At 40.6% G+C, this 25,941-nt stretch overlaps 4 protein-coding genes across 6 annotated transcripts; 2 read left to right on the forward strand and 2 right to left on the reverse strand.

Annotated features, from left to right (window-relative positions):
• Positions 1 to 26: 26 nt before the first annotated feature.
• Positions 27 to 7,693, reverse strand: LOC120111843 (UDP-N-acetylglucosamine transferase subunit ALG13 homolog). 2 transcript variants are annotated; one of them, XM_039129789.1, is made up of 4 exons: positions 7,376 to 7,693; positions 4,311 to 4,544; positions 2,564 to 2,663; positions 27 to 580 (listed from the first exon to the last, which is right to left on the reverse strand). In XM_039129789.1, exons 2-4 carry the CDS (start codon positions 4,488 to 4,490, stop codon positions 324 to 326), a joined length of 537 nt encoding a protein of 178 aa, XP_038985717.1. In that variant the 5' UTR covers positions 4,491 to 4,544; positions 7,376 to 7,693; the 3' UTR covers positions 27 to 323. The 2 variants fall into 2 exon arrangements, with proteins under 2 accessions (XP_038985717.1, XP_038985718.1); XM_039129790.1 differs by having other exon boundaries at positions 4,311 to 4,535; positions 7,376 to 7,645.
• Positions 7,694 to 7,797: 104 nt separating this feature from the next.
• On the forward strand, positions 7,798 to 16,862 carry LOC103713138 (protein APEM9). 2 transcript variants are annotated; one of them, XM_017844281.3, is made up of 7 exons: positions 7,798 to 7,952; positions 8,779 to 8,943; positions 13,113 to 13,190; positions 13,668 to 13,950; positions 15,495 to 15,886; positions 16,265 to 16,401; positions 16,605 to 16,862. In XM_017844281.3, exons 1-6 carry the CDS (start codon positions 7,903 to 7,905, stop codon positions 16,392 to 16,394), a joined length of 1,098 nt encoding a protein of 365 aa, XP_017699770.1. In that variant the 5' UTR covers positions 7,798 to 7,902; the 3' UTR covers positions 16,395 to 16,401; positions 16,605 to 16,862. The 2 variants fall into 2 exon arrangements, with proteins under 2 accessions (XP_017699770.1, XP_017699769.1); XM_017844280.3 differs by having other exon boundaries at positions 16,265 to 16,390.
• Positions 16,863 to 16,985: 123 nt separating this feature from the next.
• Positions 16,986 to 21,344, forward strand: LOC103713136 (pollen receptor-like kinase 1). Its single transcript, XM_008799956.4, has 3 exons — positions 16,986 to 19,366; positions 19,481 to 20,149; positions 20,458 to 21,344. The coding sequence occupies exons 1-3, from the start codon at positions 18,691 to 18,693 to the stop codon at positions 21,120 to 21,122; spliced, it is 2,010 nt and encodes a 669-aa protein (XP_008798178.1). The 5' UTR covers positions 16,986 to 18,690; the 3' UTR covers positions 21,123 to 21,344.
• A 3,276-nt stretch (positions 21,345 to 24,620) lies between these two features.
• LOC103713135 (60S ribosomal protein L12) lies at positions 24,621 to 25,460 on the reverse strand. The gene has a single exon (XM_008799955.4). The coding sequence runs from the start codon at positions 25,384 to 25,386 to the stop codon at positions 24,886 to 24,888; it is 501 nt and encodes a 166-aa protein (XP_008798177.1). The 5' UTR covers positions 25,387 to 25,460; the 3' UTR covers positions 24,621 to 24,885.
• Positions 25,461 to 25,941: the final 481 nt, after the last annotated feature.

Genomic DNA, 25,941 nt, shown 5'->3' on the forward strand with positions numbered 1-25,941 from the left:
CCCAAAAGAAAGAAAGAAGGATAGAGTTTGATAAGAAATGGATGGATTGAATTTAATTGCATAAAAACAATGAACGGCATACAATCTTCTCCCACCACAAATAAGGGATTTACAAAACAGTAGTATATTTTGAATCACAAATGGTGATTACATTATTAATCTTCAGAATCTGAAAAGAGTATTCAAGCAGAGAGAATGCTAATATGATCATACTGGAGCCATTTCCAACAGGGTTTTCGTAGTATGAACAGGGTTCAAAATTTGGCTGCCCACAAGACCAACGATCCCATGAACATTCTTCAAGGATCAATTTGATAGACAGCTCAATCAGCTGGGAATCCAAGAAAATTGTTGAATAGATTAGCAACTGGCGCAGCATCACCTGGTGGGTAAGGAATAAGGGACTCCAGATCCATGACTTTGATGGTCTGATGGAGTGTCTGCGGGCGGGCACAGAATAGGTGCTTCCTGTCTGCCAGTTCCTCTGCAAGCTCACTTTGGTGGTTGTCCATCAAATCCTCATTGACGACCACAATTAGAGGCTTACCCAATCGCAGTGTCTCAAATATGCTCCCGGACCCTGCTTAGCAACTAGAATTATTTGTCGCATTCTCATCGATAGATCATTGTTACAATCTAAAATCTGCATTAGTAGTATACTAACATCACAATGAGAATAGGGCAATTTTGGTAATCTCTTGTATGAAAGAAAGCAGCTGAGAAGGTTCAACTATGATATACAGAATCAAAGTAACAATATGCTATTGATTAAAGCTCTAATGCAGATTTTTTTTTTTTTAAAAAAAAATCAAGCCATATCAAAACAATAAATGGGTCTCCCAATTTGCCCATTTGTGCCTTGGTTGCCACAGAAAGTGACTGAACATGCCCATTGACTTGGCCTATAGACAAGAAGGTTGAAGAATGCCATTCTGAACAAATAGAATGCTGTCAATCAGAATCATACACAAAGATTGAAGTTTTCTGAATTTTGTACTGGGAGAAGAGCAATGCCTCCTTGGACTTGGATCACAAGCAATGGAAGAGGAGGCAACTATCAGAGAGACAAACTTGTTCTCTGACACAATTGCAAACCGGGCTATTGCAAGTAATAAGCTGCAGCATCCACGGTCATAACCTAGCTCCCCAACCAAGGGTAATGGCTGCTATATAAGACTAAACTTTAAACCAAAGAAGTTTGGTTTATTTCACCTACTAGGAATTACTAACTTGGATTTGGTACAACCATAAACCATTTTTACAGAAAAATCTCTGGTATGCAACATCTATAACTACAAAAAAAACAAAAAACAAAAAACTGGATGATCAAGCTAGATGGAAATAACCAAGTACATAAGAGACAACAACATGCATCACCAAGCATATCCCCTGGAACATTTTTATTTCATATGAGTCATAATGGAAAAATTACAAGCATATTAAGCAATCATTTAGGGGCTGTCTCTGTTCTAGAATGAACCATGGATCACCAGCGAAAACATAACTTCTGAATATGCAGTTATCGCTTAAACTACAGAAGTCAATAAACCAGTATGACTGAAACACAGCTGTATCCCGCACTATCAACCATCTTTTTTCTTATTTTTTGGCTGCAATATTTCAATCCAACATATTGGAATCTGCCCTTATACCTGTTAAATGAGATTACGACCAAACCTAGAATATTGATGATCTCTAAAAATTTGATCATTAACAAAAAAAAAAATTGTACATACAAATTTTTCTAATTTCCATAGAGCATGCTTAAATTAAAATCTCTCTCTCATTTGAAGCCTTGGCAACAACGTCCACAAAACTACATAGTCTGCTGTTACTATTGGTAAACAGGTGCTCCTCTTCTTATCTGATGAAGTTGGGAGGTAATAAGTAGAACCATTAAGAAAGAAGTTTGATAAAAAAGAGATCAAAGCAAGTAATCAGCTAAATATTTTATTTAGGAGATCAAGGATGGTACACAGTTGTCTTATGAGGAAGCATGTGTGCGGAGTTTTTGATAAGGAAGAGGTAAAAATAGAATATGGAGCCATGTAGAAATCAGTATATAATATATCATGCTACATTCAACAAAATTTTATATATAGCATTTTATAAGGTTCTGCCTGTTTATTATATACGAGACTCATAGCATCCCATAATATGATATTAGAATAAGACCTATTACATTGCCCCCAACAAAAAAATAGCTTTTGTTAGACTCACATCACCATTTTCATCATTCACTTCTTATTCGTTTTATCCAACTATTTTGTCTCCACAAGTCAGCCAAAAGGAGAGAATGATGAAGAATCTGACAAGTATCTAGAATATACTTCCAGTCTCTTGTTCTTTAGCCTGGACCCTTGTGATCTTGTTACTTTATAAAATCAAAGGCAATGAATCATATCAATAGAAAATCTTCCCCTTAAAGTCTTCTCATGGTTTGTGCGGACCATATACATTCCTAATAGATTAGTTGCCAAGAACATTCATTAAATTCAATAGGGTGTGCCTTGTATCTGTAAAGGAAAAATTTTCCACAATATAGATTACAGCAAAATGTTACCTGCGTGGCTAATGATAAGAGATGCTGATCTAAGGTAGTCGGCAATGCTCGGTGAGAAAGTGAAATAATCCACGGCTAGAGATCCATCTTCTCCAGAAAACTGTTTTCCAGGTCATATGAGGTTATTCATCTCTATTCATGCACTCAGATGAACATGAGCAGAAGGAAAAATATTCATAATACTAATCAACCAGGTTGCTCTCTAGCCTGAACAAAAGTTAACATAAATAAAAAAAGCACAGGTGCTTAATTTTATTCAAAGGAAAATTCAATAGTTTATAAAATCAATTTACAGTCAGCTTCATTACACAAGACGTATTCATGATGAACACAAGACATGTTCATGATAAACACCGGACTCTTTCTTATTGAACTGAAGAAGGTTGCAAATGGAAATGCACAAATTAAAAGCATGCTTATGAGCAAAAGGACATAAATATATGATAGATGTAAAAGAAGATAGAGGGACTAGTGAAGCCAGATAAGATTACTTCTGGCTGTAAGTTACCATGTAACAACTGGTTAGTCAGATGCAGCATGCATTTAGAAGGATTCTCCAATTTTGTATTTCAATGTTCTTTCTAGGACAGGATCAGCGAAAAAGCTATTAGAAGTATATAAGAGAATTTAAGGCAAGAAGAGGATTTAAAAGCATTTAATGTCAGGAAAGATTGCCCACTATGAGGTTTGGTGAGAGAACATTGCAAGTGATCGGTAATCTTATTACAACTAAAAAAATTCTTTGCTTTGTTCTGAAAAGCAAAGACCAACTTCTCCATATAAACTCAACCACCTTTCAGGTCAACAACCTTTATAAGTGCAAGATGCGTGATAGCATGATAATTTAAAGCATTTCAAAGTTCTATTTTGGTAGAAATAAAGCATTCCAGCTCACAACTACCACATTGGACCCTTCCATGTGACGATGATTGCAGCTTCATTGCTCTCCTACCATAAGGATCCTTCACAGCATGCAAAATGTATCTAGCTTGAGTTGTTCACTGAACAACAATAGAGTTCTGGCACATGGTCCACATAATAATGCCTAAACAAAAGGTTTTTTTTAGTATTCTAATGATATTCTTTAACCATGGAAGTCTTGGCATTGCAAAACATGTATGTTTCCCAAATCCCATAACAATACAAATGTAAATAGGCTCCGTGACATTGCTCTAGCTTCACACAAATATCATAATACAGCAGTAGAAAAATGGTGCACCCATTTACAACAAACAACCAAAAGATACGGCTCCTACCACATATATCATATTGCTTTTTCAGATGAGGCAAACAGAAATCTTGATTGCTTACACCATATAAATTAGACTAATAAATGAGAAAAAAGGACTTCCATTTGATTCCTTTCTTTGCGATTATTACCCATAAAAGTTTTCTTAGGAATAACCTACCACTCATATAAATCTAGCATGGGCACGTATACATCAGCTTGACTTGGTCAACCGTGTCCATCTTAGTTGTGCAGAACATCAAAATGTCAAGACATAAAATAATCTCAAATTCCCTCTAAAATAAAATTGTCTCTATGTATTGTTTTTCTCATATGGTGATATACAATGTTTTTTCCTATACTAAAATGGCTTAGACAGTACAGGAGCAAAATTATACTTTTAAGGAGTATACTGAAAACCAAGAAAAAAGTTTCAAATTCTAAAACACGCATTTGAGCATGAGAGAGCTTATTATCAGAGAAAGCAAAAGATTTGTCTAGCAAGAGAAGAGGCAAAACCTTGGAGGGTACATATGTCCCACGGCCCACTTGAATGAGGAGATCGGTGTATCCCTTTCTCAATAACTCATCTTTGACCTGCTGAGAGTCTACTGCCTTGACGAGAGCATCAAAGCATGTGGTTCCCACTGTCACAAACACCGTTTTCCTTGATTCTATGCCATTACCCATCACACCCATTTTTTCCCAGGTTATACCCAATGTTCTGATGGAAGCTTTTTCTCTCTACAAAATCTACAAAATGATGAGAAAAATCATGGAACTCTGTCAAATTATCATTACATGTGAATAGTAGTTCGATACTGTAATTTAATTTGAATTGATAGAATATTAAGATTAAGGTTCTGTTCAAGTAATATTCCAATTTATACTATCTTCTTTGTCATGGTGAGCTCTCCGAGCTTGAGACTCTCCTGTAATTTAGACTATCTTAATGCATGCGATAAAATAGCTCTAATTTAAGTTCCTGTTGACAACTTATCATGAGTTCAGCATGGAAATCAAAACTACATATCAGTGGAAAATATCATCAGAAAAAGAAAAAAAGGATTTGTGCAGAGCTTGCAAATGTATAATCAGTAGAAAACTATTGAACAGATTGCATGGAACTCATAATTGCATAATCCTCGCAGAGATTAAAGGAAAAATAGGAACCATAACTGCAGCAGTCATACATCATCATTTGATATAAGAAAACCCCCAAATATGCAAGATTAGAATGCAAGAACAATAAACCCCAGCTCCCCGCTCCTCGGTGATAGGTATCCTAGGAAAAATCTTGTGAGCTAGGATAGATTTGTGAGCAGAAATACAGATACATAAAAATGACTCCAGCAAACAAAATTAACTCTAAGATGACAAACTCAATCCAATTGTAAAGATATGTCCAGAACGCCGTTTAGAAAGAAGGGAAATGTGGGAAAAATGACCACAGCAAAAAGAAAAAGAGAAAATAATAAATTTTTTATTGCGCCTGAGTCCTGACTAAACCCTAATCTTGAAGCACGTAGGATTAATCTAACAGAAGATAAGACAATTGAAGGGTGGACAAGACACAGAGAGCTCGTTTGGTTCGCGGGAAAAGAAGGAAAGAAAGTGTGGTCAACGGGAAAGTAAAGAGATGCCTCTTGTTTGGTTGAAGTTTTTAAAGGAGAGAGACGGAAAAGTTATATTCCTGTGGGAATATGATTCTCACGTTTCATGAAAAAGTCTTTCCCATGAGAAACATGAGAAAGTTACTTTCCCGTAAGCCGAAAATCAAAACATTTTTATTTTTTCCCAAAAAGGCCCTTCAGCTATCCTTATTTGATCCAAAGCATTAAAGACCTAATTTTTATTAAGGATATAATAGGAATTACACATAACTTTCCAAAGAAAGTGGATGGTCAACCAAACATAAGCACTCTGAAAATCTGTCACTTTTCCATGGTCAACCAAACATACTAAAAGTACTTTCTCGAGCATCCTCTTTCCAGAAATCATATTCCTATGAGGAAAAATGCTTCTCGCGAACCAAACGAGCCCAGAGTGGAAATACATGGGCTTGGAGATGGCTCTGGATTTGGAAAGGGCAGCGGTCACCATGGATGGGCATGAGGAGGAGGCAAGGGAGGGAAGGAAGTAGGAGGGCAACAACATATGGTGCTGTTTGGAATCCTGCAAATGAACTTGCAGTGCAAATCAAGTTACAGTGTAACTGAGTGGAATGTAATTGCACTGCACTGTAACTGAACTTATGCTGTTTGGAAGGTTGCAGCTATAGAAGCTGTTTACTGTTTACTATATAGTTAACTGACTTATTTTGTATAATTTTGTGCTATGATACTTCCATATTTGACTAATATAAAATGTTCAATCCACAATTTAAACTAAACCAATATATTTAAACTACAAACTACATATTACCAAACAATCATTCAAAGTATCAAACCACCAAAACATTGCAGTATCAAGCATCATAATGCTCTAGCATGAACATGGTCGTATGTTTAACCATATTTAGATCATCATACAATAATTAAATCTAATTAAAATCAATGATTGAACATCAATAATTTTCAGTTGCTTATTCATTGTCACAAATGAGCTCTAACTAGTCATAATCCTCGATATGCTTGTTATATAGAGAATTAGCCTGTTCATTGTATGTTACATTTTGAGAACAAGATCCTGAAGTTGGAGCTGTTTTGAAAAAAAAATAGGAACTGAATCCCACCACTTAAACATTGGCTTTTATATGTTCACCTGACCAAATAACTATTGATGATCTGCCATTTTTGTGGGGAAACGTGATAGTTCAAAAGTGACTCCAATTAGTAATTATATGCAATATATAACTGGGAAAAGAAAGCTTGCCATCATGTTCAACTAGGATGTATCCAAATAAGCAACAAAAAATAACCAACTAATATCAACACAAGAAAAAAGATGCATCATCCCGAAAGACAAAACTAGAGGATAGCATGTAGAAGGTTTGGTGCTTGAGACGAATGCAATTAAACATGTTCAAGTTGCTCAGAATTCACGGTTGGTAAAACTCGCATCAAACAGTCCTGGCAAGTGCCAAATCATGTCACATAATTAATTATCAAGTCAACATTAAGTACTCCGGTAATTTCAGAACTGCCATATGACTCGTAAAGTCTGGAATAGAACATAAAACTATGATCACCAGAAGAAACAATGAACAGAACAGCAAATCCTTGCAAAATCCAAAGTATCGAGCAATGAAACTCCCAATAAAAAAAAGTGATCAAGCAACTAGTTTTGTACGTGGATGCTCTGCTATAATATCAGATACTACTCGGCGTATAAAAGCCCCTTCCTCCTGCAATCCTTATTTTTACAGGAGATGATCATCATTCTCGACAAAACATAATCATGAAAAAGTTTACCTAACCGAACCGATTAGGGGCATCAACAGTTCAAGTTAAAATTCCTAAAGCCGATCTCCAGCAAATTAAATCATCCAAATCAGATCACCAATTCCAATATATGAAATACAAGACCAAAGAATAGTTCAAGCCCGGGCTTGAGAAGTCTTAGAGCTAGGATTGGAGATCTACCTGAGATGCAGAGATTCAGATCCAAAGCCGAAGAGAACCGAATCCCTTTCCTCCCTTTAATTTCAAGAAAAAAATAAATATAAAAGCTAATCCCGTTGTCCGCTTTAATCCTCTCTCTTCCAAAGTTCCAGTGGCCGCCGACGCCGACGAGAACTACGCTAGCCCCCAGCTCATCGCTTCCACGATTCCCATTCGTCCTCTCGAGCCGACGACCAATCCCTACGCCATCCCTGCGCTGCAGGACACCTAGGTTTCCTTTTTTTTGTATTTAGCTTTTCTTTTTTTCATCTTTTCCCGATCATTCTTCCGTTCCGAACCGGTTGACCCCGCGTCAGACCGGTGGCTCGGCCCTTTTCCCGGTTCGCTCCTTTTTTTTTTTTTTTTACCAAAAAAATAAATAAATAAAAGAAGAGGCGTACCCAACCGAAAGCGGGTAGAAGCCGTCTCGGCGCAGCTTATAATCCCCGCCTATCGAACAAGCCAGAGAGAGAGAGAGAGAGAGAGCGGAAGAGAAGGCCATAGGAGTGATGGCAGCGGCACTCTCCGAGACCTGGAAAGCGATCGATGTTTCGGAGAGGTAATCGACTCGTTATTTGACTTCAATTCTGCGATTTCGATTCTCTTTCTCTCTCTCTCTCTCTCTTTGATTGTTGTTGCGGAATTAGTTACTCCCCGATCTTCCTATTCCGTTCTATTTCCAGCAACCGACGATCTTTGACGCGTACCTTTTGAAGGTTATAGGTTCTTTGATCCTTTAAACACAAAATAGTTTGCTGTAGGTTTGGTGTTGGAAGGAATTATGTTCGTGTTAACTTCGATTTGCTTAGGAATAAGACAACTTATTTTGTTTCTAGGAATATGTGATTGTATTATGACTCCAATGAGTCCTTTAACTTTCGTCATCTTTAAATTATTTAACTGCATATATCTATTGTATCTGACTCGTATGGCCTGGTGAAATTCCTGCGATGTCATACCTAATGAAGGCCAAATTAGGGTTTTTTTCTTTCATGCGTTTGTTTATTAGTGAATTGAGTGATAAGCTTTTCTCAGAAAAAGAAAAGAAAGAAGAAGAATGGAATTTGATTTCTTGGAAAGCATGTTGTAGGGAGCCTAATCTGTTCGAGCATCATCACATTTCTTTTCTTTAAAAAAATTTATGAATGTGTATACTGACAGCAGTCACAGCACCAAGGTCTTAATTGTTACCTATTAATTCATCTATAAATAAACCTCTTTGAACCACGAAAAAGGGATTAAAAATATCATCATAAATCCTAATTATAGCTGGTTTAACTTATGGTGTTATCGTTTGACAGTGTTAGATGCCTCCTTAACTACTTAACTGTTAATCATGAGGCATGATTTTTATTTATTGATTTTTTTTTTTTGGAATGGTTCAGCTGTCTGGTTTGCTGCATGTTTGAGGAGGCTGCATCTCTGTCTTCTTCTATTCTTCGGCAAATACATACTACCCCATCTTCAGAAGCAATAGATGATGGTGAACTGGCCGAAATGATGGTATCAGCTGGTATGGTGTTTGTACAATCACTGAGAGAAATGAGGAGGTATCTTATTCTTCTGTTCAAATCCTATCATTTTAATTAGCTTGGTCGCAGAGTTTCGATATCTTATATTATCAATTCTAAAGGAAGTAAATACCTGGAAGTTCTCTAGATCAGTGAACTTATTATCTAGATTTACAAGAACTTGGCATTGGCTGATGAACAAGGACTCTATTAACAATCGCACCTTGCTAAAATGGGTTAACTAACTTTGTTTTATAATTATTTGTTATTTTAGGTGTGATATGGTCCTTAAAATATTGTGTCTTTCTATGTACTGCTTGATGCATTTTGTATGTCGATTACCACATACCGTCATTCTTTCTCTAGGAAGTTAGCCAGTTATGGGAATTACATAATGCAAAAGTACAGTGACTATAATTTATTACCAAGTCATAAGGAGGCTTGCAAGCTTTGAACCCTGCAGTGTTGTTCTATATGTTACTTCTTGCCATAACCATCAAGAGTCCATCTAAACTTTTATGTTATCGTAATGAAGATTTTGTCAGAAAAAAAAAGAAACATTCAGAAGAATTTATTGTGATTTATTGAATTAATGTTGCTTTTCTTGCCTGCAGCCAAACCTGCTGTTTTCAGTGGTTTAGCTCCATGTATCTATAAAGTAAACTGAGATACTAGAACTACAAATGGTGTGATGGATCTGGTGAATAAAAACATGGTACTCTTTTCAGTGGATTTGTTCCATGTAGCTGTAAGTAGGCTGAGATACTAGGACTACAAATGGTGTAAATGGATCTGGGGTTTTAAAAAAAGATGTATGCTTAATTTTAAATATAAAGATGATATACAGATTTGTGTTCTTTATAATACTAAACTTGCAAGCCATAATATGAAGTTGTGAAGATATTGGCAAAACATAGATCATAAAATGTTGCAGCTGTCTATGTATACCAACTGAATGTCAAAAGTCTACCATTTGACATGATGAATTCAAGATGGATTCATCACAGATATGCAGATGTACCTAAGAGATTTGAAGTGATGAATTCAAGATGTTCTTCTGAAGTGTTATGTGTTGTCTACATCATGGAGAGTGGAGAGACCAAGGTTCGCCGTACCGGTACCGAACCCCGTACCGGTGCCGCACTAGTATAGGCGTACCGAGTGTCGGTACGGTACGGTACGCTCGGTACCGACCGTACCGATATTGGTGTACCGATACCGGTATCCATCGGTACGGGTACGGTACGCTCAGTACCGACCGGTACCGACCGGTACAGCGAACCTTGGGAGAGACCTAAGAATGAAAAATATATATCAATTTTCTGAAGAAATACATGAGGGTACCTAAGAGAATTTGAGTAAGGTGGATAATTTCAAGATGTTTTGGAGAGCTTTCTGATTACTGCATGCTGGTGAGACTTAATTAAAATATTAAAAGACAACTTAAATCCGACTGTCCCATATGACTACATGCATTTGGTGATAGTTGTGGAGATGGTCATGTAATATTTTGGTAGCACAAGGAAAGATGTAGCTAGAGTAACATGCATTGAGCAAGCTTAAAAGGTGCACCAGATGGAGATCTAGTGATGCTGAATTGATTGGATCACATGGTCATGTGCAACATACATTGAAGATGGCCTTCCCAAGGAGAGGGTCATGCATGTGTAGAAGGGTTGGAGAGGGGATGACATGGCAAGTGGGTATGTGAAAAATTTAAAATCTTGCTTTAGTGTGATGTTTAACTATGTTGTTGATCGGTTCTTTTCAATTTCAAAAATAAACCACGCAATAGCACGTATCCTGTAGGATAGTGATTACGGGTGTCGGTCCACAGGGATTGGAAAATAAGTTATTTTTCTTTTAAAAACAAATCAAGAAGAAGGATTTGCTAACTTGATTTAACTAAATTAATCTATGAGTACGAATTGAAATTTTATCAAAGTAAATAGATCTAGGGTTTGGAATCCACCACATAGCATTGCATCAAGGATTGTGTTCTTAATTTTTATCTTTTGGAGAGGCATGCAATTTTGGCTACAAGCCTTTTAAAATAAAAGCATACATAGTGTTAGGAAGATCCATCTTCGATGTAGCATGAAGTGTCTACCTAAGTATGCTAATCTAGGATGCAGCACACCTCATCTTCCTAGGCATGGATCATCTTAGACTACTTTAACAAACATGAATAGTAAATGGCATGCTCAAAGTTTAAACATCATAAAAAGATATTTCATTGAAGATAATAATTTAAACAAGCTCCAAAATAATAAAGAAAATAAGAACTACAATGCCCTGATACATTGCTAGGGCTTCATCCAGCCCTAGATTAGATGTTTAGCCGAGCATGGCTTCCGGATGACCTCCCATCTTCAAATGAAATTGATCACCTCCCATTATTCCCAAAATATCACAACTATTCTCTTCCCCCCCCCTCTCTCTCTCTTTTTTTTTTTTTTCTTTCTCTCGGCGTTCTTCTTTTTCTTCACCGAAACAGAGTATCCTCTGTTTCTTTCCTCCCCCGAGCTCTCCCTTCCATCGAACGCCCCCTCCTCCTTATATAGATCCCCTCATCATATCAGCCAGCAAGCACGTGGAGAGGAGGGGAAAAAACGGACGCGATCTGTGAGGCGGATGCTTGGGATTTCAAATCCGGAAGAGAGCTGGTCTGCGTGGGATGATTGCTCGCGGATGCTGGAATTGGGGAAGAGCTGCAGACGGGCGCCGATCCGGAAGGAGGATGGCGTGATTGCTGGGGTGCCGGTTTGATTGCAGGCGGCCGGATCAGTGGAGCTGGCCGCGGGATTCCGGGAGGTTGACGTGCGGAATGAGCTAGGGCGCGGAAGAAGAAGATCACGGCTTGCTGATTTGGGAAGGAAGGAGATGCTGCAGGATGAGCTGGAGGAGCCGGGAGCGTTGGGAGGAGCCGAAGAAGAAGGTGGCCGGCCGTGGCGTGATATGCTGGGAGCCTGTCTCGGACGCTCGGAACGGCAGCGCGGAGGCGAGGATGCAGGCGGAGAAAGAGGCGGAGGAACGGCTGGGCATGATGCTTGGATCCCGCTTGCAGTCGGACGGGCATGGGAGGTTGCTGGATTACCGGCGTTCACCGTGCGCGGGCTGTTGATGGCCTCATCGCGATGGAGCTTGGAATGGGCTGGGGTTGGCACGGGCGGCGGATCGACGCGGGATCGACGGGAAGAAGCTGAACGGCCCGGATGCACTGCGGGGGAGGGGGGAAGAAGATAAACAGTGGAGTTATATATATATATATTTATTTTATATTTTTTTTGTAGCACTGTTCATATGAACAGTGTTTTCACGGGATACTGTTCATATGAACAGTGAATCATGGATATTCAATTATTATTATTATTATTATTTTTGTTTTAAAATTATAAATTTTATATGAAGGCAGGTAAGGAATTGGTTGGGAATTGGCTTTGGATTTGAGGTGGATCATGATCGTTGATTTGCTTGAAATTATTCTCGAGCCCAATGTTATTTAAATTTAATTCTTGCTGAGCTGCTTCAGATCGAACTCGACCAGACAAGACTAAAAACCGGACCGTGACCTAATAAAAAGGGTTAATCAAACTTTTGCCCCATACATAATTAATTATAACTTTCGATCGAATCAGGACCAAAATCCATTAAATTATAACCTCAGCTTGATTACAACTCCATCAGGTTACCGAATCGGGTCAACACAATCTCCTCCTTATATGTTTTCATGAAAGATTATAACCAGGAGAGAGACAAGTTTAGAGTCTGTTTTGAGAAAAGAATTATTTACCTCTTACCATAATTTAAATTCATTTCAATGTTTATTTAATTTTATGGTAAAATATATATTTATCAGTTTAAAAATATTGATAAGTGCTATGGAAAGATAACTAAATTATAGATTATTAAGCACTTATCAGTTGTGAGCATATGACGAAGAAAATATTACATAGTTGGCTGCAAATATTAGGCATAAGTTTTCTAGTTGTTGATTATGTATATTCAGTTAGTATCTCAATAACTTTGTATTTTTCAAAAGAAAACAAACAGATTTTGTATATATTGTTTCTTTAAATTCCTGATATTACTTTGTGGAGCCTTTTATCATGTTTATTTGCATTATGTTTTAAGGCTTCATAATCTTTGCTGTTATGCTGAGACTGAGCTAATTCAACACTTTCACTTGGTTTTGGATAAAATTGCAGGACATCTGAACTGCTGATTGAACTTAAAACATTGTATGGTTCAGTGGCAGCTATACCTGTTCAAGTTTTCCTAGCATGGTACTACAAATATACCTTTCTATGGCATACATGATATTTTTGGTTTCCCTAATGCTTTTGCTGACCTGTTGAAATCATGCTAATCATAGAGAGTTCATGTTCTAAACTCTAGGCCATGTTTGGATGCATGGAAGCTCTTATCTTAGGAATAACTAGTTTAAGAGGGAAAAGAAGAAAGGTGATGGAGAGAAATGGGGCAGCTCTATGATTCCCCCATTCTAGATGTTTCAGATACACCTAATTTTAATTCCAAGGTGATTTACATCTGGACAAATCATGATTCTGGACCCAGTAATTGCTCCAATCCCTCTCTGACTCCTCTCTTCTTTTACTTCCCTAAATGGAGATGCTGGCATGTTTTATCCCATAGCATGGTTAAATTCTTTCATCATCCAAACAGGCCCTTGGATTTTAGCATATCTTGTGACACTATCATCTTAAGAATTAGATCCAAGTGATTATTTGATGATTTGGTAGGGCTTGCATGCAAATAGCAGAAGGATTTTCATCCAACCTAAGAGAAATCTTCGAGGAGTTTCTCAGCAAGTGGAAATATCTAGATGGCAATGTCTATGTTTTGACAGAAGCAGAATCACGAAGCTCTTCTGCAGGAGGCATAAGGCAGTCAATCATGAATGCTGAAAAGTATTTAGAGGTGGCAGAAGTTTACACCATAACCCTCCTTGGGATGATCTTGCATAATTCTGACCTGGCTATATCTTGGACAGAGAGAGCAGAGCTGCCTGAAGAAAAACGCCAGGTAATGATTATCATCATTGTATGTTTTCTGCCTCTCAAAAGGTTGGTATTATAGATTTTAATGAGGATCAAAGATATCTTTCTTCTTGATGGAATACATCAAGTTTTTGTTCTACATTATTCTTTAGAAGGAGGTGTCACAAAGAAAAGCTATATAAATGGATATCCTTGTCATTATAATGAAACTGACTAACCTTCCTGGTGTCCACCTTTTTCCTGTAAAGTGGATCCAAAACTTGCTGTACTTTGGAATTATAATTATATAATTTTGGCACTTCATTGATATCTTTTAATTTGGTGTTCCACTCTATTATCTGATGCTTGGTTTAACTTTGAAACTAGCATGTAATTTTAAGGCTAGCTGACGTCAGAATGTGAGAGATATTGCCTCAGGATATCTATATGAAGAGAATTTGGTGAAGAAATTGGGTAATGGGCAAGACTAGATGGATTGTAACTTTTACTTCCAAGGCATCCTTTTTATTTCCTTTGTGAACATTATGGAGAACAGTCATATCAGTGTAATATATCTATATTCCTGAAGATGTGCATTCAACTAGGTAGGGCAAGATTCTAGTCGATCCAAACCACCAAAATCCAAATTTTCAATATAAACTGACTGCTTATATTTAGGATCTAGTTCCGTTGTGTCTTGCGAATGTATTTATAATTGTGAAATTGGAGCAGAGTCAGTTTTTTTAACTGGATCTGCAGTGGGAAGGCTTTGAGGATTCCTTAAGTTGGTTGGACTTGCACCAAGTATAATGAGTGTGATACAACTAAGACTATATTGACCAAGATTCTTGAATCAATTACTTGTACCATTGGATTTAGTAGACTAGATGAGAAAGAATTACTAATGAGATGTCTGATAACACAGAAGGGGTCACATTAGGTGGACAATATGTTATCTTATGACACAACACTCTTGTGAGCCTTGACAAAATTTTCACTAGTCAATGTCTCAGGCTAAAAATGTTGGGTATTTTTAAAATTCCTGCATATGAAATTAGCAAAACAGAGATGAATAGTTTGCACCTCTTTCATTTTCTTTCCCTTTCATTTTTTTTGCAAATGAGGAATTTATGATGTGTTTATGTTGGAAAATTGGTGTTAGAGTACACTGGGTTAGTCGAGGAGATGCTTGAGAAGAACATGAGGTGTGGTGTTACCTGTTTGACAATTATGATGGCATGCCTATATATCATGGTGGCAAGTATAGACTTGAATAATGTCGGAAGGTCTCAGGAAAAAAGAGAGAAACAAATGAAGACCTTGATGGATGCCATGATAAATATTCGACAACACTAGTGTTGAAAAATTCCTTTTGCAGAATGTTTCCTTAATCTGATTCTTGGCGATATGCAAAAAGTTTGTTGGCTATTGATATAAATGCATCATTGTCCTCTGTCATTGTATGTGTCTGTCTATCTTACTATATGTGATAGCAACTGTCTCTCTCCTCTTCCACATTCAAGTTCTTTCTTTCTTCTGACTGTTTAGAGGAATCATAATTTTTTCGATAATCTATTTTAAACTTGGCAGGACATGTTGAGGAGATTGCACTCACTGCATTGTGCTACAGAGTCTAGCTCATCTCCAGGTCCAAGGACAATTAATTCTATAGAGAAAACTGGCAGCTTATCTGCTTTTGACACCGGGTCCACACCCTCCGGATTTGAAAATTATCCTAAGACCATCAGGCCATTATCCCATTCAAATGGTGATAAATCAAAAGCAGATTCATTTAAATCCGTTCATCCAACTATTCGGCGCATTTCGGATCAGATCCATCCATGCTTATGTTGGTTTCGCACAGTCCATTTGAGGTTGGGCAACATTCACTTGGTCCTTCAGCATGGAAGGTTAATGCTCTTGGGTCCATTGATATTTTTAACATATTACATTCTGCAGAAGAAAGGTGCAGTCTTGAAGCGGTGAGATGTTGTACCATGCTACACTTCAATTTCTTCAAATGCCAACATTAATGAAAATAGTTATTTAAAACTTTGGAAAAAGTGATTTCAAGAATAAAAATTATTGTTCATGTGAATCTATTGTTAACATATTTTCCATCTCATTTTGAAATTTGAATACTTGAAACTTATGGTATACTGTATTTCATGCATATCCATTCTGGATATCTTGATCTATAACATCACCATGGCTGCTCATCGATGTTCTACTATTTATCATCAAAAAAAGATGAGATAAGAACTATCATCAATGAAAAAAGATTCATGACCTTCCATTCAATCTGGGAACATAGCTGAGATAGTCTCTAAGCAGTGCTTATTTCTTTGTATATTTCACAGGATAGTAGCCAAAGGAGCGTCGTCTATAAGAAGTGCTTTGATTGATGCTTGGCGGCTTGCATTTTCTGTCCAGGTGAACCCACTGGCTGCTGTTCAACAGCTGCCTTCTGGCTCGCTGGGAAACAGGTGATCTTGTGGTATTTCTGCTTTACCACTTGGCCATCTTATGTACAAACTATAAAGTATTTAATTTCATAACTTATGTTTAGATTGTTCATCTTAAATGGTGAAACTCTTTTCTCCTCCTAGGAAAAGATGTGGAACCCCACTCTTTTTTTTTTGGAACTGTTGCATCATATTATCATGTTTCTGTTGCCTCTAGTAATGTTTCGCTGTGCAGGTAGGGGAATGATAAAAAATTGCGGGGTGCAGTATAATTCAAGTGAGTTCTTTTTGCCCTTTTTCGTGGTGCCTATTATATCTTCTGTTGAAGAGTTTCAGATTTCGAAACTGTAGTTTGTTAGTTAGTGTCATGAACCATGCACCACTGTCCAGCATTTGCATGGTGTTTTTACTTGTTGGGTAGTAGGAAAACTGCGTTGTATCTAGGACCAAATCATAAGTTATCAAATGGGTATATGATGAAAATTGTTCAGCATTTACGTGCATGGCTTTGAAGCACAAATTGCCTTAAAAGCTGAAGTTCTTTCTTCGAGCAATGAACACAAGGAGCAGTATGACTGGTGACCCACAACGACAACGCAAATATATGGGGGACTATTAATGGAGATCACTATTCAGATCTTGGGTTCCTAATGGTCCGACGGCTAAATTCTGGAAAAAGAACTAGATAGCACATTAGGCAACATTTGATTCATCCACACTTTATATATATATATATATATATATTAGCTGCTTTTATCCATCGCAAGCTGGAAGCAGTGTCCTGTGGAAATGAGGCCCTCATCTCGTGACCACCTTTACGATCGTCTTCCCTTTTTCTTGGTAACTTCTTTATGATTGCCTTCCCGGCCATATTTCTGGGATGCAAGAAATTCTTTCTGAGATCTTTAATTTTCATATACTCATTGGAGTGGGGAATTGTGGTTGAGCATAAGGGGAAAAATGGATAGTCCAGCCCACAACTAAAAGGCCGCCCAGTAAACATCAACGACAATCGGTTGAATCTTCACTTTGGTCTAGGGCCAGCTCGTCCTCGGAATTCCGCCGAAAGCTCCACCAACTCTAAATATTCGCCGACTCCTCCGACCAAGCTCGGGGTACTTCCAGACAATCGCCGATCCGCCCCGATCCAATTCCAGCGATACGCTTCGACCTTTGAGCTCGGGGCGCTCCACCGAGGACATCTCGGAATTCGGAAAGTCGAGCTACTTCCAGCATTCGCCAAGCCGATCTCATCAAACGCGTGACGCGACTACTTAACAAGCTCGTCCTCGCCAACGACTGCACTCATGTGTGGGTCTACGCCCACCTACGTGGCCGTATTTTACCACACTACCGTGTCATATCTCCATAACTGGCCAACAGCAGTCAGACGGCATCTTGACTACTCCAGCCATATCCTGCCATGACTGTCAACACTCTACCGTTCTTAAGAATGGGTTGTACCGCACGTCACCAACCAACCTGAGCTGCGCGCCATCCGGCTCAGAGCCACGTCCTCTCATAATGAGGGCTGACAGTACCTCTGCCACCTGGGCCACTCTATCGATGCTATAAATAGCTCGGTCAGGTAATTTCTAAGGAACTTTTGTGGCTGGATCAATTGGACCCCACTCTAACTTGATCGTCAGATGGCCTTCACCGGAAACACCGGTGAGGCTTTGTACAGGTCCGCAGCCGTCGCGCAGGAGGTGGCTCTCGTCTTCTCCTTCCAACCACCGGCGGCTCCTTCGACTCCACCGGCATGGTCACCCTCGGGCCAAATTTGAACCACAACAAATACAAATACAAAAATAAAATTTTATTTATTGTATTGTGTAAACCACCAAGGAAAAGAAAGAATTTTGATCGTGCAAATGGCCCGTTTGTGAGAAATCCAGCAAAATTGAACTGGATTTTTTACTAGATTTGTGGACTGGACAGATCGGATATTGCATTGATAAGCATCTAATAACAAAAGCATAACAACAGTCAGGAAGACAATCATGATCATTAATGAGATAAGGAGGAGATCGATATATAGCACGGGCGAAAATTGCAGGGGCGAGCTTACGTCTCTCCGGTAACGGCTCCAATGCTATTCCGAGCCCAATTGTGGCACCTCCCTTCCTCCCGCGTATTCTTTGGCCGCTTCACGCCAGCCATCTGTCCTGAACCCTCTCCACCTAACTCTCCCAACCCCCACTCCTCCGAGAACCATGCCATCAAAACCCATCCGCCTCTCTCCTTCCTCTTCCCACCTTCGCTAATAGCGGCATCGATCCTGAGCCATCGTGCCGGTGGGCGGGGCGACGAGCAGCAACATGACTGCCCGGCGGTCTCTGCCGCTCCTCGTGGCCCTGCTCTTCGCCGCGGCGTCCCTCCACGCCGACGCGGCGGACTCGGCCGAGGCCGCCGCGCTCCTCAAGTTCAAGAACATGATCGCCGACCCCGAGGGCAAGCTCGGCAGCTGGGTCGCCGGCACGGAACCATGCGGCGGCGACGGCAAGGGGAAGGGGGAATGGAACGGCGTGATCTGCGACGACGGCAATTTGCATGGCCTGCAGCTGGAAAACATGGGCCTGTCGGGCATGCTGAACGTCAGCGTGGGCGCCCTCAGGGAGTTGCCGGACCTCCGAACGCTTAGCTTCAAGGACAACCAATTCTCCGGGCCGATGCCGGAAGTGAAGAATTTCGCCGGGATAAGAAATATATTTCTGTCCAACAACAAGCTGTCCGGGGAGATCCCGGACGACGCGTTCCAGGGAATGGGCTCCCTCAAAAAGGTGGACCTCTCCAGCAACGAGTTCTCCGGCCCCATCCCGACGTCGCTCGCCCGTGTGCCCAAGCTCCTGCAGCTCCGGCTCGACGACAACAATTTCTCCGGCACCATACCCGATCTCCGGCAGAAGGGATTGAATCTGCTCAACGTGTCCCGCAACGAGCTGGAAGGCAAGATTCCCGACGGCCTCAGGAACGTCAAAGAAGCCTTCTTCGATGGTACGCGTCGATCGGCGGCGTCCTTCGATCCTTCCTTGTGAAATTTGAGCCTGGCTTCCTCTTACGTACTGCTATTATGATCACTTTTTTTTCCCTTCTTTTCCACGACGACAGGCAATAAGAATCTATGTGGCGAAGCTGTCGGAAACCCTTGTGCTACGCCGACGCCAACGCCACCGCAAGAGCCGACGCCGCCGCAACAGTCGCCTGGAGAGAAGTCGATCCCAGTACTGGCCCTGATGGCGGTAGCCTCTGGTGGGACGATAGTGGTAGTCGGAGCAATCGTGGTCGCAGTGAAACGTCGGCGGGAGGATGTGGAGGTATTAGGGCAGCCCATGTCCTCGAGGAACTCGAAGAAATACACATCGTTTCCGGAGGAGAAGCTCGAGAGGGGCGCTCTGGTCAAGTACGAGGGGAGCGCCAGCGGGAGGAAGACCGGGATGGCTGCGGGGGGGAGCGATCAGGGAAGGCTGGTGTTTGTGAAGGAAGGGAGGGAAAGGTTTGAGCTGCAGGACCTGCTCAGGTCCTCGGCCGAGGTGCTGGGGACGGGCAACTTTGGATGCACCTACAGGGCCAGTCTCCTGAATGGGCCCTCCGTGGTGGTGAAGAGGTCCAGGGACATGAACAGGACCGGCCGAGAGGATTTTGAGGAGCACATGAGAAGGCTGGGCCGGCTCTCCCACCCCAACCTCCTGCCATTGGTGGCCTACTACTACAGGAAGGAGGAGAAGCTCTTGCTCCACGACTACGTCCCCAACAGGAGCCTGGCTCTCATGCTCCATGGTAATTATTAAGAGGCAGGCCTTCCATTGTGAAGTAATGCGTTTGTTTCTTTAATCAATTGGCATGCATGACTAAATCTTCTCGTCTAAATCTTTGATACGCTCCCTGCCCCTCCATCGCATCCTCTTCGGTTTTAGAAAATCATCACCCTTCCCAAGTCTAGCCGTCTAGGTCGGTTTATATGAACAAGCAGGCAAAATAACAGAAGCAACCGGAAGGAGCGTATATAGAACAGTGCTAAACCAAGCAGGTGAATTGAATCCTCGACGATGCCCATATAATTAAACTCGGTACTTTGTTGTCATCAGGTAACGGAGGGTCGAACCATCCGATGATGTTTGACTGGCCGGTGCGCCTAAAGATCGTGAAAGGAGTAGCTCGTGCCATGGCTTACCTCTACGAGGAGCTCCCCATGTTAGGGGTGCCCCATGGGCACTTGAAGTCCTCCAACGTGCTGCTGGGGGAGTCCCTCGAGCCCCTCCTGACCGACTACGCCCTCGTACCGGTCACGAACCAATCTCACGCAGCACAATTCATGGTGGCCTACAAGTCCCCCGAGCGCAAGCAATTTGGCAGGACATCTAAGAAGAGCGATGTATGGAGCCTTGGCATGCTGATACTAGAGATTTTGACAGGCAAGGTCCCCGCGCATGATACACAGCAAGGGAAGGAGAGCGCAGATTTGGTGGACTGGGCTATCTCGGCAACCAGGGAGGAGCGGGCCGGCCAGGTGCTCGACAGCGGGATGAGCAGGACCGGGAATGCCGAGGGAGAGATGTTGAAGCTGCTGCAGATTGCATTGGCCTGTTGCGAGGAGCGCGTCGAGAAGAGGTGGGAGATCAAGGAAGCCGTCGAGAAGATTGAAGAGATAACAGAGGGGGGTGGGGACCACTCTTCAACCGCCAGCGAGCTGGAAGCCAGTTCTTCCAAACCTGCCGCTGCGGATGATTTCTCTTCTATTGCAATTAATTGAGGATTAATTAAATGGAAAGTTGGAGAGCATTGTGTCTGTCTGAGCTGTTTTCACGTTCAAATCAAAAAAAGGAAGAAAAAAATGGAGACCAGTTGCTCCAGACGTCGGTAATGGCCCTAGCTTTCTTCTATCTCTGTGGAGATTGCGAAGTGGTAGGGATCTGTAAGACTCCTCGTCCTGTTTTAGGAATCAAAACACAAATTCCCAACGATTTGGGCATTTGCTGCCGTTGCTCATTTCTCATATTCTCAACCCGATCCCTGCTTCTAATTGCAGGACTGATGACATCTCGTGCAACAAATAACTCTGATTATGTATATAACCTGGTAATCTATATTCTACAGTTATACTCATCTATATCCTCCTTCACCCAGGCCATAGATAATATAGATTATTTATTCCAACAAAAGAAGGCAAATGGGCTCCTAGCGTCCTGCACCATAAGATTTGGCTTTCTACAATAATTTTTTGACGTTTTTAAAGAGAGGAAAATCAATGCTCTCCACAATATCTATTGCATATAACAGAAAACCCATGCTAAAGTCGCCTATCAAATATGTCCCCACATAAGCTAACCCCCTCCTAGGATCAATACGCTCCCGATTATAAGCTTCTAATATGAAATCATATTGAAAGAATAATATAAACAAACTGTCTTCCACATTGATAAAAATGTAAATAAATCTAGTTTCAAACATGTTATTCATGTATCGATTCTGTCCATGCCGATCTTGCATCAAAAATGCCGGTTATCACATAAAATAAAATTATGAGATAGGGGAAAGAACAGATATCCCAAACATGTCATCAGTCCCAAAGTGTAGCATTTTACGAGATCAAAGTCATCCATCAAATCGTCGTATCTATTAATTAAGGCACCATAGTACACTGAAAGCTAGTCTCATAATCCATCTTTTATCCTAAAAAGTTTATTTTGCTTGTATGACACTACCGATGTAACAGAAAATTTTGTGTATGGATAATATTAGAGATGCATCCTTTTTGACACCAGTTACATATTCTTCACAATTCTACACTCTTTTCCACTTTATATGCCTTGACATCTCTATCTGTTTTCTAGAACACACCCCCACATTTTTGTCTGTCGATCAAATTGATGCAGAGGCATGTTGTTTTGCTACAGATTAAATCATGCGTTTACAGCTTATAGTTGTTTCAGCTCCTTTTTTCCACATTACTTTAAAGTGGAGATTGATTGCAAAAACAAATTAAAGGAAAAGAATCAAGACAAAGTTGCTCCTAAAATGTTGCAAAAACAAATTAAACAAAAAGAATCAACACAAACTTGCTCCTAAGATGTTGCCGCCCATCTTCACAAGCATAAACAACACAATTATCAGATGTAGCAAGAAGTAGGATAAACCTTCACACCATATAGTATACTGTACGAGCAATGCCTTACTTGTAGCATAGACATGTAAATCAGTTTTTCGTTTCTTTTTTTTTTTTTTGCTTTTTTGAGTGAAAATATGTAAAATTCGAATGGAAATTCTTCTCCATGCTGGCATGACTGAATCCATTGGTATATTGAGCAGTAATATCATCAAAGAATTTGGCATGATGGATTGCAGACAATTTAGAAGATGTGTAAGAAAAGGACAAGAGTATGGAGGAAGAAATTCATGACCTTGAAGACACTAGTTTTTTCTCTCAACCAGTTTATGGTGTTCTGTGCACTTGTTTCTGGCCTACAATCTAGCTAGCTTCAAAAGCAAACCTATCTTCATCATCTCAGAGCTAACAGATCATAAGTATACTTTTTACCTAGTTAAGACATTTAAAAATATATTAAAAGTGTCCCACCGTTGGCAGCAGCTAAAAATCTACATCCATCTATCAGAAAAACAACGAGTTATAAGACAGACACTTTCCTCAAGATAAATGGGAAGACAATTACATCCAAATAGAAATGAGACTACAAGCAAACATGTGGTCTACCAGACATAAGCAACATTTGGATTAGAAGAATGCACCAAGATGGATGCCTATCAATCATTGATATTCATATTTCTTTGCACCATGGAAAGGAAAAGAGCCCATAACTAGTCTTGTGCGCAATAATAATCCATAAATATACAGACTAGTTGGTATCAAATAGTAGAAAAGGTGAGAGATGAATGCATCATGGAGTCCAAAATATACCAGGATTAGACGGAAGAGATCCAGAGAGCAAGAGAGCATACAAGCGGAGGAAGGTGACCTCGCTGTGGTCGACTTGAGGAAAAAAGGGCATGGTTGCGATGCTGGTGGTTCTGAAAGAGAGTAGGGAGGTGGATTTAGATTTGAGAAAAGAGTGGGAGAGAGACAGGATTATGTGGTGTTGGGGTGCGCCGCAACAAATTAAGCATCCATGCTGGTGGGCGGGCTGAGACCAGGAAAAAAAACACACTAGAGAATGGAGGGAGAAGAATTAACCTTCTGACCATGAAACTAATCCATATGGCAAGACGGACTTCATCTTGCTCCACAAGGAATTGTTATACAGCTGGGCATAGCTGTTTTAGTTTGCATCCTAGGATTGGAAGAGAGGATTTATCCGTAGCAAATTACTGCTGTTGTTGGGGTTGGACACCCAACAGGGGAAGAAAAAGCTGGGTTACAGCTTTTCTCCAATAATTACTATTCACTAACTAAAAAGAAAAAAAAAAAGGACTTACCACACAACCCATCTGCATTGAAAAAGAAGCCCATCTTCTCCAAGTAGATCTAGAGGCCACACATTATCTATGAGACTCCAGTACTTATGGAAACAACTAACAGGGATAAGACTCCAGTACTCAACAAAACAAAAGCCCTGTGGATTATCCTTTGAAGACTAAATAGTAGAACTTTCACTCATCTATGAGGATGATGAAGGACTCCACATAAAGCCCCCTGTCCTCCAATCTCTTGCATGGCACAAGATAGAAGCCAACCGGTGCTGTTGTAGTTGTAAAAGAAAGAGATGAGTTAAACAACCGCTGACCGCTAAAGACTACTCTTGGCCTTAATCGATGCACTAAAACTGACCTTAAAAGGGTTGCCTACAAAAGCTGACAGCACTTGTAATCAAATACATGATGTAACAGAACAACATTTAATTCCTACACCCTGGCATGGACATTTTTCTCAATCACCCTGGTGATGGATCCTCAAGAAATGCTTGCAATGGGATGATCTCCAATAGATACCATGGGAGTCAACCAAACTTCAACAGTATATGACCACAGAAAATTGCAGAAATGTAACCTAACAAAGTGTGGCAAGTATGAAAGCCTGAAGGGAGACAAAGATAACCACCTTAAATTTGGTGTTAAAACAATGCACATACTTTAAAACTATTTTCATAAAATCCACAGCGGTCATTAAGGGAATTAAAGGTTTTCTCGAGCAGAACATAGGTCTGCTACCACCTGCTGAATCCACGCATATGAGCGAAGCCATAAACTAATGCACAGGCACACAGCAATCCGTAGTTAATAATAGAACAGAGAAAACTAAATCAAAACCATATTTCGACTGCTAAAATAGCACTGAATTCGCTCGTACATAACCAGATCAAGAATCCATAATATTGTATCGAAAGCCAAACTTCAACATCCAAAAAACCTTGCTTAAAGACTCGGATCGAAGAGACGGTACTAAATAGAAATAAAAAGTGATGGAAAAGAGGAAACAAAGGATGATTGGACAGGAAAACGAGAAGCTAACTCTGTTACATCAGGCAGACGGCGGTGCGCGACTCGAACCTCTGGCTGCGGCTCTATTCAGATGGGATCTCGACGTCGCCGTCGGTGATCTCCTGCTGCATGTCCTTGGGGTCCTTGCCGTCGACGGTGCAGCCGACCGAGACGCAGGTGCCGAGGATTTCCTTGACGGTGCCGGCTAGGTCCTTGGCCATGGATCGCGGACGCATCACCCGGGCGATCTCGATCACGTCGTCGAGGGAGATGTTGCCGTTGTGCTTGATGTTCTTGGTCTTCTTGCGGTCGCGCTCCGGCTCCTTGAGGGCTTTGATCACCAGGGCGGCGGCGGAGGGCACCACCGCCACCTTGGCCTGGCGGTTCTGGACGGTGAGCTTGACGGTGACGCGGAGGCCCTTCCAGTCCTTGGCCGTCTCCTTGGCGATGTCTTCACCGATCTTCTTGGGGGAGAGACCCAGGGGACCGATCTTGGGGGCCAGGGAGCTCGCCGCCCCGACCTCGCCGCCGGTCACGCGGACGTAAACGTCGACGACCTGGGAGGGATCAAACTTGGGCGGCATGGCAGCGGCGGCGGCGGCGAATAAAGAACTTGGGAGTGCTGTTAGGGTTAGGGTTTTTGAAAAAGCGATGCTTGGACTCGGATGATTTATATAGAGAAGAGCGCGTGCGGTGCGCCTCCTCCTGAAGAACCCGGCCCGGGTCTTTACAGAGGTGCCCAGGCCCGCAGTGGAAACATGTACGAGTTCCACATTCTAAAAGACGGGCTCGGCTTGGACAACAACGTGGGCCTCAATATTTATTTAAAATGTTTTTACATAAATATTTTTCTAAATATTAAATTTTATATGAATATATTTATAAAATTTATATTTATATATAAATATATATTTTCATAAAATACTGATTTAACTATTTTATTCTTTTTTATTCTTATTTTTACATATCTATCCACGCAATCTAACGTTATTAAAAATTTAACGATTTCAAATTAAAATAAATAAAATATCTTTAATGGGTAGATATGCAAAAAATAAATAAATGCAAAACGATGGAGAACAAAAAATAATTTCAATTTTTTATTTTATTTTTAATTAAAATAAACATAATTTTTATTA

Source organism: Phoenix dactylifera, chromosome 9, assembly GCF_009389715.1.
Source record: "Phoenix dactylifera cultivar Barhee BC4 chromosome 9, palm_55x_up_171113_PBpolish2nd_filt_p, whole genome shotgun sequence".
NCBI lineage: Eukaryota > Viridiplantae > Streptophyta > Magnoliopsida > Arecales > Arecaceae > Phoenix > Phoenix dactylifera.

Bases quoted from the DNA above. Each gene is read 5' to 3' on its own strand.
- LOC120111843 (XM_039129789.1), bottom strand. From the start codon at position 4,490: ATGGGTGTGATGGGTAATGGCATAGAATCAAGGAAAACGGTGTTTGTG. The intron at 2,664-4,310 runs GTTTTGCCTCTT...CCTGGAAAACAG, and splicing joins GGACATATGTACCCTCCAAG to TTTTCTGGAGAAGATGGATC. The intron at 581-2,563 runs GTAACATTTTGC...GTTGCTAAGCAG, and splicing joins TCTTATCATTAGCCACGCAG to GGTCCGGGAGCATATTTGAG.
- LOC103713138 (XM_017844281.3), top strand. From the start codon at position 7,903: ATGGCAGCGGCACTCTCCGAGACCTGGAAAGCGATCGATGTTTCGGAG. The intron at 8,944-13,112 runs GTATCTTATTCT...ATAAAATTGCAG, and splicing joins TCACTGAGAGAAATGAGGAG to GACATCTGAACTGCTGATTG. The intron at 13,951-15,494 runs GTAATGATTATC...TAAACTTGGCAG, and splicing joins TGCCTGAAGAAAAACGCCAG to GACATGTTGAGGAGATTGCA.
- LOC103713136 (XM_008799956.4), top strand. From the start codon at position 18,691: ATGACTGCCCGGCGGTCTCTGCCGCTCCTCGTGGCCCTGCTCTTCGCC. The intron at 19,367-19,480 runs GTACGCGTCGAT...CCACGACGACAG, and splicing joins CAAAGAAGCCTTCTTCGATG to GCAATAAGAATCTATGTGGC. The intron at 20,150-20,457 runs GTAATTATTAAG...TGTTGTCATCAG, and splicing joins CCTGGCTCTCATGCTCCATG to GTAACGGAGGGTCGAACCAT.
- LOC103713135 (XM_008799955.4), bottom strand. From the start codon at position 25,386: ATGCCGCCCAAGTTTGATCCCTCCCAGGTCGTCGACGTTTACGTCCGC.